The sequence below is a fragment of the Equus quagga genome, chromosome 12 (assembly GCF_021613505.1).
Source record: "Equus quagga isolate Etosha38 chromosome 12, UCLA_HA_Equagga_1.0, whole genome shotgun sequence".
NCBI classification, from domain to species: Eukaryota; Metazoa; Chordata; class Mammalia; order Perissodactyla; family Equidae; genus Equus; species Equus quagga.
The window spans coordinates 47768693-47785062 of record NC_060278.1 but is presented as its reverse complement, the minus strand read 5'-3'; the positions used below and the strand labels follow the sequence as shown (position 1 = coordinate 47785062).

The 16370-nt window shown below is 37.2% G+C and overlaps 1 protein-coding gene across 18 annotated transcripts in view; it reads right to left on the bottom strand.

The window, feature by feature from the left end:
• The window catches only part of ESRRG (estrogen related receptor gamma), a 599908-nt gene that overhangs the window by 45853 nt on the left and 537685 nt on the right, over positions 1-16370 (bottom strand). For all 18 annotated transcript variants that reach the window (XM_046680133.1, XM_046680125.1, XM_046680138.1 and 15 more), the window contains one exon: positions 14889-15050. In XM_046680133.1, coding sequence (XP_046536089.1) covers positions 14889-15050 — 162 coding nt within the window. The remainder of the gene's footprint in view (positions 1-14888; positions 15051-16370) is intronic.

Below are 16370 nucleotides of genomic sequence, written 5' to 3'. Positions count from 1 at the left end.
GCACTGCCAAATGTTAAGCTCTAAATTTTAACCATAGAGAACATGATAAATCTGTCAACAAACTGGAATCAGTCAGTGACAATTGGAACTGTCACCAAAATAAGCAGCAGGTGCACTAAGGTCATATAAATATGTTCTTCACATCCTATTTAGCGACTCACACTGGAGAAAGTAAATAACTTTTGTAGAGAAGAAAGGGAAAGAATCAAAGTGTTGTTGGTAACTAGATGAGGCTGAGAAGAAAAACAAAATCAAAGAGAGAAATGTTGCAAATTTTAAATTTCATCAGATCAATGATTTTAAAGGTTTTTTTGTAGTAGAATTCAGAAAAAGAGAAACAGACAAGAGAAAAATATTAAGAAAGGATGGAAAAATATGAATATTGATCACATTGAGATAATCAAATAGAGGCAAAAGAGATTGCGGAGGATTCTCCATTTGTGAGAAGACAATTTCTGCAAATAAATGAATGAGTGAATAAATAAATAAATGGGCAATTGTCACAGTTCACTGGAAGATATTGAGTTGCCAAGCAAGCATAATTAGGGAAAAAGACATTCAGATCAGATATTCCATCCAAACAATTCCATTTCTGATCCTTTGAATTATAACTTTTAATAGGTGTCAACATTTCACTATTGTGCCCAAAATTAACACACTCTTTCTTCCCTGGCGGTATCACTGCATACTCGCACATCATCACAGAGAATGGCTTAGGTGAAACGGTGCCCAAACAGAGAAGCTCTAAAAATGCGAAACTTAGAAAAACAAGAAGTTCGTCTTCACTTTTTCCCCAGGGGTAAACTACTCTGTCAAAATAGAGGAGGATGGCATAAATCATCTGAAGAGTTCTTGGTTGTTTTTGTTTCTCTTTATTTTTACATTTGTGAGTTCATTTTCTTTTTAATAGAAAATATCGAAGATTGGAGCTGGCCCCGCCAGCAGTTTCTGACGGAAGGGAGCATGTGTCTCCTGTCACGTTGGCATCTGATAGCGACAGCCGTACAGAAGTCAGTTCAAGTCCTTACATCAAAGTTTGCCTGCCATTGTGGGGACGTTGTTAGAAGTTGAAAAAAAACCAATGTCCATTTGAAGCTCGTCTGTGAACTTTGCATGAACCGCTAGGAATAATGTAGTGTGATGACAAGCCAGTTATACCTTCCACTAAATTTGCTGTCTGGAATGAACTGAAATAGTGTTTGGTTTGTGTAATTACGTCCATCTATCTTTATATTCCAGCGGCATATCGCAAATTGAAAATACTAAAAATTGACTGTTGGTTCTGATATTTAATGATTGCCAAAGACAAGACGATGATTTATTGGTTACTTACCGATGTGACACATTTGCATCTTATTAGACGGAGATTACTATTCCTTAAAATGCGGACGAGGCCTGATCATGTCTGATGGATTGATTTGATTTGCAAATGTAATCAAACTAATAAGAGGGAAAAAATGAGCAATAATGCCTTGTTTTTCAACTGGCAATCACTCCCCTGCCAACAAGGCTGATATCCCTGACTAAGCAGCCTTTACACAGTCTTCCTGTCGCCTCAAATAAACAAAGGGATGCTAAGAGCTTGATAAGAGGATAACAAGCCAAGGAGGCATGCAACATGGAGCCCGCACCTCTGAACTGTGTTGTTGCGGGCAAGAACAAAAGTTAATGTCAGGACATGCACCGTGACCTTAATAATCTTGAGAAAAGCTATAGCTGTAATCAGCTCGATATTCCCATATTAAGTAAAGGTAAAAGAAAAACCTTTTCTTAAAGTAAAAATACTGCCATCCTCTCTAATGCTGTAAGTAGGCCTCTATTCATAAAAGGACTCCATTTTCCCAGGTAGTTTAACCATTTAAAATCCAACGGTTTCAGAACAACCACATATATATGGCTGGAAAATACCATAAAAACCCTCTCAGGCAGCTGCTGGCCCTCAATTTCGTCCACAAAATATCACTGATATACAGAACACAGGTATGGAGAGTTGTGGAGTGGTAGACTCTGAAATACTGGGCCAGGAGGCATGGTTGACATCTGACTTCGATCACTCTCAAAACATTTCTGCAAGATTCTTGAGCATGTGAGACAGCAAACGAAAACCATGATCCTGAATGAGCTGCCAAGCAATGTTCTCGAAATAAAAATTCAAAAGCTATTTTGATAGTAGATCAACTATGCCTCATAATCATAAAGTAATGACAGAAACAATCTCTTAAAAAAACAGCAGCTTTAGGGTAAGGCCCACATACGGTAGGTTCTCAAAATATATATTTTGGTTCAGTGCATGAATGAATAGGTATTAGCTTGCTACAGGGATATATTATACACGGTATTTGTCTTGGGGAATTGAATATTACAAAGTATTTAGGAAAATGTCAAACTGAATTTATAGCACCTATTACCATATTCAGATATCTCAAATATTCTCATAGTTGATGTTTTGAAGATAAGCGCATCACCCACTCTCAGCCCATATAAAATTTATTCATCCATACCCATACAGTATGGTCAGATTCAAATTAAATAATAAATAATTCTATTCTAACTATATAAAATTGCCTTGGAAGCTTCAGTTAAAGTTTCATGGCAAATATAGAGATGTTAAAATTTAAAACCCTCAGTGAGTGTAATGGGTCGGATAACTGACTAGGTTAATTAAACTCCGTGGATTACTTGCAAGATAATTTTAACCAAATGTTATATACTGATTTGCCAGAGACATTGTTTGCAAAGATAGCATCAGTGTTTATATAGCAAGTATATTCAGAAATGCTTTATAAATAAGCATTCACATTAATGTACATTCACATTATTTTATCCTTATGTTATCTAGACACTTAGCTATGCAACAAGATTCTCCGTCGTGTAAAATCTTGGCCACTTTGGGCTGTAGGCCATGTTCCAACCTCATGCCTCAGTCAGGGATTTCTCCCTACCATACCCCCCTGCATGAAATAGAAGGATATTAAGCCAGATCTATAGATAAATCAAAGGGTTTGATCTCATAAACTCAGATATTGTACCCATACCCAGGCTATATCAAAGATTAACAAAAGATGGATCTATTGCTTATAATTTGTAGCATACAACTTTTGAAATATACCAAATAATTTTTTATAACACTTTCACTGCTTGTTTATCATAAGGAAATATATTGTCTATATAAATACATTTGTTTGTATATAATGCAATATAATGTGGTATAATATAGAATAGAGATGAAGTTAAGATAACTTGATAAGATTTAATACTATGCATAAGGACGTATATTCTTTTCTGAAAAACTTGTAATGACAATAATAAATATCAATAGTGCCCAACTGAGAGTTAAAAGATCTGAGTTTGGTCTCAACTCTCCCACTGATCAGCTTGTGACTTTCGGTAAGTCATTCAACTTTCCTGGTCTTGAGTGTCTTTATCCACAAGTGAATTCGCAAGGAAAGGCATTTAACATTAAGTGCACACTTACAATTACATGTCAAAGAGTGGATTGGGCACTTTATGTTTACTAGCTCAATGGATTGTCTTAGCAATCTACAGAGTAGACATCATTATCCCTATCTTATACACAAATGAACTGCGTTCATGGCATGTAGAAATATCAGAACTTGAACCAAGGTCTCTAACTCCAAAAATGGTACACTACCCACAATAATATAGTACCTCCTCTTAAAATGCCAAATTCTAGCAAATGATTTCTAAGGTCCATTATGGCTCTATCATCCAAGAATTGATTTTTTGGCGGGTGAAGAGATCTCTCTTTGATATTATTCCATTTATTCAAAAAAGGTGTCACAAAGCTTCCTCTAGGCACGATTCTGAATAAGCAACCATATTTTAAAATTTGGGGGAAAATCTATCATAGAGCACTTTACTTCCAAATAAAAACAATTCACAGAAATAAACCTGAAATGCCTTAAGCAATTATTCCATGTTTTCCCACAAAAGGTTAATCTGAGTAGCGTGCACGGTTGAAGCAAGCTTCGGGAGTGTATTCCTCTTTTAGGTACACAAATCTCTGTTGAAGTCACCCTGCCACTGGGCTCTGCCATGGCACAGAAGAGCACCAGGGTCAGTACAGTTGGACTTTCTTTTTCCTAAAGTGCTGACCACGTCAGGAGGAGTGAGTCTTCCCAGGAACTCCTCAGCCCAGGCCACCATGTGCCCTGGCACAAGCGTGCTGACTGGCTGAGGGGTCCAGCACTTCGGGGAATTAATCCTTTCCTAATGTAGGTTAAGCAGGTGTGAAGTCTCTTTCCCAGGGAGAGGAGGGAGCTGCTCTTCAGAGACACCCCTGGAGTTACGGTGTTTAATTGGGCTCTGATGACTCTGAAACTGGATAGGCTGGGCTGCTGACCTGGACATCCAGTCATTCGCTTGCTTAATCTAAAACGCAGTTGAAGACATGGCTCTTTTCTCCTTCTGGATTTTGTAATACTAACAATGTGCATTTAGGATGTAATGCCCATTCTGGCAACGGAAATATAATTTCCTTATTGGAAGCAAAGATATGTGATTAATGGAGACTGGTAAAATTTTGGGATTAACTGCGTTGAATTGACTAGAGCTCTCAGAATTACCAAGGGATGGTATTTATCCCTTATATTTTTCTCTTGAACTAAATTACAATGCACCAGTACTTTTTACTTCATATTCTAATAATATTGAACGGCACCATAAGAGATCCACGTATAAAACGAAAGCTGAACACCCTCTTTTCTTGGAGTTTGTACATTTGTACGTCATTCCTGATTCTCACTGGAAGCAAAAAAAAAAATACCCTGTCAAAAATAAATAAAAATAAAAGTAGTTGATAGCTTCAAAGAAAAAAAAATCATGGTTTTTTTACTCTGGGAAAAAAAGAGGAAAGTTTTCTTCTTAAGAGAAATATCAAGGTATTTATAAACAAATGGAGGTGTTAGGTCTGTTTATCATACAGCATAAACTTCTTAGAAAGTGTGGTCAATTAAAATGATTTGGGCAGGTTAAACAGGTTTTTCTAATTGGATTCTTCTAATTACGAGTCATTGATGAGGGTTGAAAACTGGCTTGAAATGGGGAGGAAGCAGCTTGATTTGAGGAAAACCACATGCCTATGGGCGCATCTGGCACAGTGTTAAGATATTACCTGACTTGTAAAATGCCACTGATACGGACAGCTTGGGTCAATGTGAACATAGATTTGTTGAAAAGTAAAGGAAAGAGAATCATAAAATATATAGTGAAGGGAGGGCAGGCCCTTGACTATTGTGGACCCCGATTTTGGTGAAGAAGGAAAATTCATACTGAACAGGAAGGAGGTAAATGAACAGCAACTTCCAGCTGTGGATTTCATCTTCCCCTTCTCCTTTTGCTACTCTGATAATCTTTCAACAGAGGTGATGCAACAGTCGATTAGATCACAATATCAAAAAATAGTCCCCGATATTCCTCACACCTTTAATTCCTCCCCAAGTGCCCAGCGTGAGTTCCGTTCAACTCCCTTTCCTCTTTGCTCCATCCACACCAGCACCCTTTCTTTTTACACATCCAATCACACTTTGTATCTTGAACCTGACGGCTCCTTATTCATTGAACCTTGGTCTACAAGGAAGTAGGTTGACTTCGTCCCATAAAGAACACTGCCAAGGCTGACATTCTTGGGAAAAAGGAACACAGAGAAGCAAAGTCACGTGGCTTTTCTAGACCAAGGTGCGTGATCCAAAATTATTTCGAATTCTCATTATGGTGATGAAAAAGCTCCATTCTTTACAGCACACACATACACACAACACACACACACACACTACGATGATGCACTAACACTTTCAGGTTGACCGTTCGATTTTGTGTGGGATGACTTGAACATTTCTTTTCCTGCTTTCCCAGCTTTCATAAACTAATTTTGATACATGCAATCCTGGATTATGCAGCTATTTTTTATCTACAAAATATAACGTATGGTACCAGAAATTCTGAGTTCAGCTGAGTAATACCTACACCCTCCTGCAGAAAGAAGACTCAGCAGTCAAATCTTTTTGAAGACATTCCTTCTCTGTGTGTTTAAAAAGTGCTTTTAGATGATGCTGTCTTCTATGGAAAACTGTCTCTCTGATGCTCGAAGTCTCCAGCTGCCACACAATTTATATCTCTTTCCTCTGTTCTTTGTTTTTCAGCCATTTTCCCTGAATGTCAAAGTCAATTTAGTGCATTTCACTTTGCTGAATAAATCAGAGGCGAAATCCTTGCTAAAAGTGAAAATTTGATTTGCTAAAAGGAGCTTAGGGCAACTATTAATCAATATATCCAGAGTGTCAAAGCCAAGGCCAGGATAGACACGCATTCATTTGGAGATTGGCTGAGGCAGATAAAGGGGGACACAGGGGAAAAAGGGCAAGCAGCCCAGAGAAGGGAGGTGGGATTAGGGTTGGAGAGAGGGTCAAAAAGGAGCAAAGGGAGAAGCAAAACATGCCAGCATCCTGTCCTGCTCTTTTCCCTCAAATTCTCCTTTTAGAGGTTGAAAAAGATATTTTAATTAAGCATTTCAAGATATATGGATTATCCTAACTACACCAGCTTTCATATAACAATTTTTTCATGAGACACAAAAGTCTTTCTCTCTTGAACTCATCAAGTAGCCTTGAGAAGAACCTAAAAGTCAGAAGCAACAGCTTCATTAGCAAACAGAATTCCAGAACACCTATCTAGGAGTTGGGCCACCTCTGTAGGATGTCTGTGTTTTGATCATCCTCAGGTAGATTCCAGGCTATTTCAGGCTTCTGAAAGATCATGGTATCTAATACACTGCATGACTGAAGTCATCCTGTCCCCTTATCATTCTAAAGAGCTTAGCAATTACCAAGCACGTGCCTGAAAATGTTATCATATTTTAGGACACAGTACTTATAGAAATCTTCAACACCCGGGAATGTAACGTTATTTTCAAAAATGTTGGGTAATCTTTATGTAAGTTGACTCAAAAGCTCTGATTTTGATCTTTTCAAAAGGCAGTTCCAACCATGCCACTCAGTTCAAAATTTTAATGGCTCCTCATTTGCCTTGAGTGTAAAGTGTTATTTCCTTAGCATGAAATTGAAGGTTTTTCGTGATGAGGCCTTCGCCATACCTTCTCCCCACGCTGTTCCTTCCATGCTTCTATGAGACTCGGTGTGGGAGCACTATCCCAGCCCTCACCACTGGGTTACAGATGTCAATTTGTCTTTCTGAGTCACCGGCTACACTGGAAGGGTCTTTAAAGCAGAACCCATGCTGTATGCATGTGTGTGTCCTTCGTGCACAGTGCCTGACACAGAGCTCATGAAACGCTTATGCAAGGAAGGAAGGAAGGGAGGAAGGAACAGGAGAAGAGAAGCAGGGAGGAAGAAACTGACTCAATGCTAAGTGGTGAAGCTAATATTTTGGATATTTGCTATGCTTGGAAGTCACTCAACTCACTTCTGCTCCAGTTTACCTATAACTCTCAATCAAATTCAATGCCCAGTGAATCTGAACAGAGTCGGGGAGGGGGGGCATCTTACTTTAGCCACCAATCATTTAAGGACTTTTCCACCTATTCAGATGAACAGCTAAACAGTCATTCTGTGTTTCATTAAAATTTGTGATCAGGGATCTCTAGGGTAGACTACCATCCAAACGCCTGGATTTTTACCGATTTGAAGATGTGTCATGCATTTCCTTTCTGATTCATCCTTTTTTCCTTTGATCTTTCATTTTGTAAATGTATAGACAAAATTTAAAGATAGGTAAAATATGCTCCCCATTCGCCAAGACTTGTTATGAGAGGCGGGTGGGTAATGTGGAACAAATGACAAAGAACATGAGGAAGTACACAAGGAGTGGGAAGAAAGGCATAATGAAGCTACTGGTAAAAAGTCATTTAAATTAAATATTCTATGGGTGTGAGTAACATTATTAACAGTGTGGGTCAAACTTCCTGACTCTCAGGTTGGCTCATCTATAAAGCAGGGATAACAAGAATAAAACCTACCTACACAATTGTTGTGGACATCCAATAAAAGTTTGTGAAAGTGCTTCATAAACAATAAAGAACTATATAGATCTTAGTTATTTTTGTCTTTAAAGCTTGATCCCATGAAAAAGGAGATTATCACACATATAGGCACACATATATGCATATACATCTATGTAGACATAGACACATGATTCATGGTAGAGATATGTCATAAATCTCTCTTTTATATTTCCTTTTATATTTCTATAAAATATCTTTTATATTTCCCATAGTACCAAACACACTGTTAGGTACAGACCAGACACTCAAATACTGACATTATATGCATGATTGCTATGAAATTATGATTTCTCTTTGATCAGATGTATACAATGGCATGGCCATGTATGGATGGCAAATATATTTTGGGGGCAGCTTGTAATTGAGCAGAAGTAATGCTGGAAGAGAGGTCACGCGAGCACAGGTAATTCAACATGGTGACAGAATGGAGCATTAGGTCACAAACAGTGGCACTGAATGGTGAGGATGGGTCTCTGGGAGCATATTTAACAATATTTGGGGTGTCTCTTGAAACTGGGTCTCTGTCTGGGAAACCTTGTAACTTGTCTGTTGGTCTGTTCTTTTTCATTTCTAGCAAGGGTAGCTGTGGAAAATGAAGAAGTCTTTAGGAGATATTTCAGATTATTTTTTTCCACAACATATCTTATATTTTCATGTCACAGTTGTGACTTCAGAAACTGATAAGCATTCAGTTATTCTAGGTTTGGCCAAGGAGGACAGACTACATTATTTAGATACTAATGATCCTGCCCACCTAGCACAGAACCATGATAATGTCCATACAATGATCCTCCTGATTACATAAGCTCCCCGCCCTCCACTTGCTATTGAAACCGGTATTTATTCTGAATATTTTTTAAAACCACTTTTATGAATACTAACTTTTTGGTCACTTCATTTTAATTGCAAGAAAATGGCAGATATATGTGCAGTTTCTTAGAAACTAAAATGAACATTGAATCTTTTACGTTTAGGTCATGCTTTATAATTTGCAAATTAATTATACATATGTGTATAACTTGCATGTATATTTTCTTCCTCATTTGATTTTCACAATGTAAGTAATGGCTAGAGCAATTAAATAACTTAAAAAAATTACTCAACTACCACTCAGGTTTTCTGATTTTACTTTCAGAATCATTCTAACCTTATATACCACAACTCCGGGTACACAGGTATACAACTACCAGCTACAGTAAATTTAACCTGCAGGGGGCCTGCCTCATGGCCCAGTGGTTTGCGCACTCTGATTCTGAGGCCCTGGGTTTCACTGGTTTGGATCCTGGGCCAGGACGTGACACCACTCATTGGGTCATGTTGAGGTGGCGTTCCACATGCCACAACTAGAAGGACCCACAACTAAAATATACAACTATGTACTGGGGGGATTTGGAGAGAAAAAGCAAAAAAAAAAATTTAACCTCCAAATATTTGGTAAATGCATATATTTATTGTTTAAATAGTATTATTAAGTGACATTTTTTCCACTTAACTAAAAGACTCAACTACTTCATAGCTCTGAAATCATTATGTTACACACACAAAAGAAAAACTAATCCTGAGAAAAGAAGCTATAATCACTTTCATTCATTCATAGCAAAGTAGAAATTACAACTACATGTAGATTCAGTTATGGGATGGGGTGGAGGGTAGAGCCTCAGAGTCAGTTAACAGTTTTGTGCTATGCATATATAAATATTTTTTGTGTATGTGTGAGGAAGATTGGCCCTGAGCTAACATCTGTAGCCATTCTTCCTCTTTTTGTTTGAGGAAGAGTGGCCCTGAGCTAACATCTGTGCCCATCTTCCTCTACTTTGTATGTTGGACGCCACCACAGCATGGCTTGATGAGTGGTGTGTAGGTCTGCACCCGGGATCTGAACCGGTGAACCCCAGGCTGCCGAAGTGTAGTGTGTGAATCCAACCACTACGGCAGTGGGCTGGTCCCATACATATTTTTTAATCAACTAATCAATAAAACATTTTTCAAGTGTCAATGATAGAGATCTGAAACAGAGTATTAGGTGCTACTTACATGTGATATAACTATTATACATGATATGCTATTTACATATGATATAACTCTCTCTTAGTCAACCATGCCCTGTTTCTTGAACATCAAACCATAATCACACAGAAATACACATGGAAACATACTTTGTGTTACAAAATGGAAACATATTCTTACAGTAATTATTCCCACCACTTTTCTGTGTGCTTTAGCACATATTGTAATGACTTAATGGGGCTACCAATTTAAGATGAGTAATGGGCACGTAAAAGATGAAACTCTACAACTTTGGTTGGGGGATGACATAATCTTAAAAATTGATCTCTACATAAAATGCATTCAAACAACAAATATATCTTTAAACAGTATCACTAGCAATAAATGTTCAAAATATTCTTTAGCATTCTCCCACAAAATTTGTATCCTAATGTAGAAAATACTTTATCCATGTTCTTTAGAGATTTGTCATTTCTAGAAAAGTCTATACTTCTGTTGGGAAAAATATGAAGAGCCAACTCATTGAGCAATTTTTGATATATTGTTCTAACTGAATGTTTTTGCAAAAAAACGTTTTTGCATAAATGGAAAATAATGATTTCCACACTTTAGATTTCTGTTTCTAACGTGAATAACTATACATAACGATTGTTTCATCACATTACCTTCCTAGCGTGGTTTTCTTTTAGAGCTTACTATTTCCTGCCTTCACTCGTATGAAGAAAAATTATAGTTTTTTTTCCTGCTAGATGTTATTACAATAGACGTGATTTTAGAAATGTGACTGATAGGCCCCAAACTTGAGCAGAGTATTCCTTCCTTAGTAGGTAATCGTTTAATTTCTCACATTAAAAATAAACAAGTCTACCCGAAAAGTTGCCACATTTAATAAAGGAAAAAAATTTCTAAAATGCATCCATCCCCTTAATTGTCCAAATACCTTTCTATTCTTTTAAAATAAACTGTCTGGCGAGATCCATAAATATATTTAAGCCACTTATATAGGTCAGCTAATATGGGTTACGCTTTTTTAAGCACCATCTGACTAAGCACCTTCTTGCATTTTGCTAAGAAAGTTACAGTACATAATAATATTTTAATCAACCGAAAAGAACAATAACAGATCTGACGGCTGGGCTGATAATCGTCTTATCACACCGGGTGAAACCTAGCTCTAATATTTGACGCAGCCTCCATGACTTGGCAGCCCATTCTAAAAAAGGCCAACAATGGAGAGAGAATGAAGTGGAGTGTGCAGCACCTCCGTATCTACATAAAAGAGATTAGAGGCGACAGCGTTCCATTCTACAGCTCAATCATATTGTGTTAGCATGCGCTTATCCGAGCGCGGACGAAATTGAAAGAGAAATAAAAAAGACTCAGGCAGATAGGAACCAGAAAAGCGAGGCATGAGCAATTTCCAAGGATATAAAAGGATGCTAATGGCGGGGCCCTGTCATTCTTAAAAAGGGCTATTAGGGCACCATCATCTGTTCTTGTGCCCTCATGCTCCTCCAAGTAAAGTCAAGCTTTTTCTAAAGACCTCGTGATCTTTTCTCTTCTGTAGATAAAGTCTGGTCATGTTTCATAACAACACACTTTTCCATTTATATGATTTATTTAAGTCAGTCAACTAATTCTATTTACTGATAAAAAAAAACCCCACTCCATATGTATTTTTCTTCAATATTTCCTTTTGTTGAATTCTTTACTTTTTTATGTAGCGAAAGCAAGGATACAAGAGTACATTCTCAGCAGTGCAGAAAGACCACCGATCTTATCTTAGAGGTTAAATTTAATTTTAAAAAGGTATGTGTGTCTTTCTGTGTGTGTCTGTGTGTGTGATTATACAAACTGAGAATAGCATACAGAGAGCAAAGATGGAAATTGTATTACATTAAAAAAAAGATTTCACTTTAATTTCACCATAATGGTTACTAAAACAGAGTTTTCAAGTTAAGACTAAGACAAGTAAAATTTCAATTCTGATTTGCCTTTCATTCCAGCTCTAACCCCCGTTATCAGGACTGGGTCCTGTTATCAAGAACACGATTTTACTTTTACCAAGGCAGAAATGTGACTTTTATCTTTATATTCTCTTTGTCTTTACCCTCCCAGCCCAGACTCCACATTGCTGCTGTGCCCAAGCCCCCTGAGCCCAGGTATACCAGCAATGTGATGCAGAGCATCCTCTCTCATCTCAAAACACTGGATGGCACACTTACTGTTCAAAAGTTAAAAAGAATTTCATTTAATTCTTGTTTTGCTAATCCCTTTCTGAAAAGCCAAGACACTCCTTGCAATCATTTAAAACACCCTCAGGGTATCACAAAAACCAGAGCTATGAGTCATCACTCCACAGTGACCTCCTCTGGCATTTGCCATGGAGGGAGAGAATAACGTCAGTCTCCGCCAATTCTAAGCCTCAGCTTAAGACGGAACACATAATCGTATAGTAATTGTTTCCACCACTGGAAATGCAGTTACTCATAGTTATTTAAAGTTACTGTCTTCACAAAAGTCACTAGAGCCCCTTTACTGTGACAGGTTCTTTTGCAAGCTGACATTTCTACTTAGAAGCACAACTGGACCCACAAATTTATCACTGACTTTTCTTTACTAGCGAACGTTGGAAAGGAGTTGTGGAGTTTTCTCCGTCCTTATTATGGAATGTCTGCACCATATCAAAATATTGGCTTAACAGATCCCTTCATTCAGGAAGAACTTGGGTAGAGTTCTCTGAAAGAGTGAGTAGTTTGGAGTCATAGTGACATAGCTTTTCATGCTGTTGTTATTAATAACAATAACTATCATCATCATTATTTTGAAATGGCTCTTTCAAGTGCAATCAACTGGGACACTAAAATATCCTAATTCTACCCCAGGAAGCAATGCTAAATATATGCTTTGAAAGCACTGGATACATTTGTGAACTTGTGCTAGTGTTTTCACCTCCCTCTGCCTCAAATCTCCCTAACTTTGAATTAAGGATAATAATATCTCATTCTTGGCTTAGAACAATCGTTCTCAATTGGGGTGGAGGGGGGCGCAATTTTGCTCCTCAGGGGACATCAGGTCATGTCTACAGACATTTTTGTCACAACTCAAGGGTGCTGGTGGGTTGAAGCGAAGGATGCTGCTATATATCCTAGCATGAACAGGACAGCCCCCCACAACAAAGGATGATCTAGTTCCAAATACCAATAGTGTCAAGGCTAAGAAACCTGGGTTAGAATAACAATATTTCAAATGTGTGAGTATATATGTATATGTGCGCATGTGTGGGTGTACACATATACATTATGTACATGAGTGTATATATAATGATAAAATACATGAATATAAATGATATAATATATATTGATTGTCTAAAATAGTACCTCCAAACACCTCAACAAATGTTAGCTTTGTCTCATTCTGCTCTAAAACCCTTCATAACACTTCCTTTCCAAATAAATGTTCATATATTGTGCAAGCAAATTCTGGCTGTTCCCATTGCCACAATTCTCAAACGTCTTAACATCTTTTAGCATATCCTATTGTGCTGTTTTTGCTTTTTCTGAAAGTTATCTAGCTGTGACTACAACCCAAATGCAATATCAACTATCCACCTGATCAAATTCTCATCCTTCTTTTACACGCAGTAGCCCTTGTGTAGCTATCTTCTACAGAACACACTCAAGCTCACCTATTTAACGAGTTTTGACTTAATTTGGGGTGCTTTATTAGCAAACAGTGTAAGACAAAGTAGCTGGTATAATACAGAGTGATGTTTAAATTAGTTTACAATTTGCTTGGCCTCATCTAGAACTGCGCCGAACCAAGCCATTCAGAAATGTCAGCTGTGTTCCTAACCACTGTAACAAATTGTCGCCTGCACCCTGCACACCTAATGACTTCAAATTAGCTTCACTGCGATATCGCCTGACAGTTCGTTACGACTGTTAGCAACATGGCTGGCGTATCATGACCAATAAATTGGTTTCAGTGTGGGCTGGGAAAGAGGCTTCCATCAATTTGATTAAAGAAATTACTGTAGCATTCAAAGCATAAAGACAAACTAGTTTAAGGAGACAGAAATAAGTTAACTGTACCAGAAAAACATTGCTCATCTCTCCAAAACTTGTTTATAAACCATTTAAAGATCAAAGTTCAAGCAAACACACAAAAAAATCATTCAATTACTAAAATTCTCAAAACTTGTGATTGGGTATGTGTTTATTGGTATCACAGGATGGGCCAAGAAAAAAAAGTGATAGGAGATTTAAAAATACTACTTTTAAGTTACCAAAGGAGAAAATTTATGATGTTAATTTAACATTTATCTTCATAACTTATGTGTAAATTTATGATAAATATCAAATTGTAAACCAAAGCAAAGCTTGTGCATATGAACAGCAATTCAGTATAAATAGCCACCAGGAGCAACAAAATGAATGAATCTTAAAAGGAAAAAAGGTACATTAGATTATTACTGGCAAAAAGATTTTTTTAAAGTGAAAAGAAAAGTAGAAGTATTTTCTTAGGGGAAAGCTCAGAATTTTGAACATTTAAAAGAAATGTTTTTAAAAGTTCTATTCTCTTTATCTTATGTTGGCAATAGTACTTTCACATAAGAAAAGATAATGAACAAGAGTTCAAGATGGTACAGACATAAAAAGGTTTATGATTCTATTAGGATTAGAAAAGCTCTAAATGAAGTAAGATATAAACAAATGTAAAGGTTCAAAAAAATCCTAATGAGGAGATTTTGAATTTGCCTAAATCTACACCTACAACCTAGGGAATTAATTGCAACCTTTTCTTTTCTTTTTCATTTTTTTTTTCTTTTCAGAAAATGTACCTGGAATATGCTTCGCCCATCCAATGATAACCACCAACTCTCGGTCGGCCAGGTCGCACAGTGTAGTGAGGGCTTTGATGTCACTGTCTGGGACGGTAGGGTCAGGCATGGCATAGATCTTCTCCGGTTCAGCCACCAACAAATGTGAGACGATCTTGTTATCTGCAGGATGAGACCAGAGCACTACAGAATCACTAGTAGCATCACCCCTCTTTCACAAACCCTAAAGGATGTTGCATTTTGAAAAATAATTCAAATCACCTGCGATAAACCCAAGCTATTCTGTTTACGGATCAATTTATGTATATTAAACAGTGTTCGGGAAAATGCATAGCGAGAAAGAAGCCGCTGCATTTGTAATGGAATGTATCCCTTTCTTCTTCTTCTTTGCTCTACCTGCCTTGGCTGGAATGAAGCATCTGTCCTGTAATGAAATTTTTTATAGCAGACAGATAAGAGAAGTTAGATGCTTTCTGGGTTTCCTCTTTGATTCTTAAGTGGGATTTGGGGAAGCAGATTAAATAGTATACAACAGCTTTAAAATAAAAATCCACAGTAAACCATTGAAATATAGAATATAACGTGGGAGGCAAAGAATTACTAATGCCTACAGTCGTAATGGCCATGAAAGTCGTTAATTGTCTTAATTCCTTTAAAGAAGGGCAAAGGTCAGAGCCCTTCTGCCTGGGTGAATTGCTGGCTATATAACTCTATCTCTGTGGGATGCATTAAATAGGAATTTCTTTCCTTTCTCCCCCTCCTCACACACCCAGCCAATCTTCCAAATATAGCCACTATCAGCTTGCAGAAAAATACTCCTACTTAAATGTTACAGTATTTTGTCTTCAGAGTGTCTAATTCTTTAATCCTCTCTTTTGATCTGCTGTCTTTAGTTCATTCTCTGGTTCAGATTTATCTGTCTGAAATTTGTGATATATGTGTTTAAAATCCTTCATAAAATAAACACTAGAGACAAATGGAAAGCTTCATATCAAATGTGTTTTATGGCTCGGGGCATGTGCCAGTTTATGGAGGGGGTTGTAAAGCCTCGCCAATGGAATGATTTTTCTTGTTGGCCCTGTTTTCCATTTCTGTGTGTAGCTTTAGATTTTATACTTTCTTCGAAGTGAGGAGATGCAAATGGGTAAGAATAAACCCAAACATTTCAATGTTCTATGTACTGTTACTCTAGAAAACTAGGGCATTAAATGGGATTTTTGTGGGGAAAGGCAAAGTTTTCTCTTCGTTTAGTGGATCATTTTTCTTTCACCGTGAGTTTTTAACTTTTTAACCCAAAATACACTTTAGAATTGAAAACAGCATTTTTTTAGCCTCCTTTAACGAAATAACAAGGAGGCTTATCCATGTCATAATTAGCAATTTTTCTGACATATTTTAAAATTTTATTATTATGGCTGCCATATGAATTATATTTATTGCAAATAAGCAACAGATAAACATTCACTGGCAGCAATACTCAAT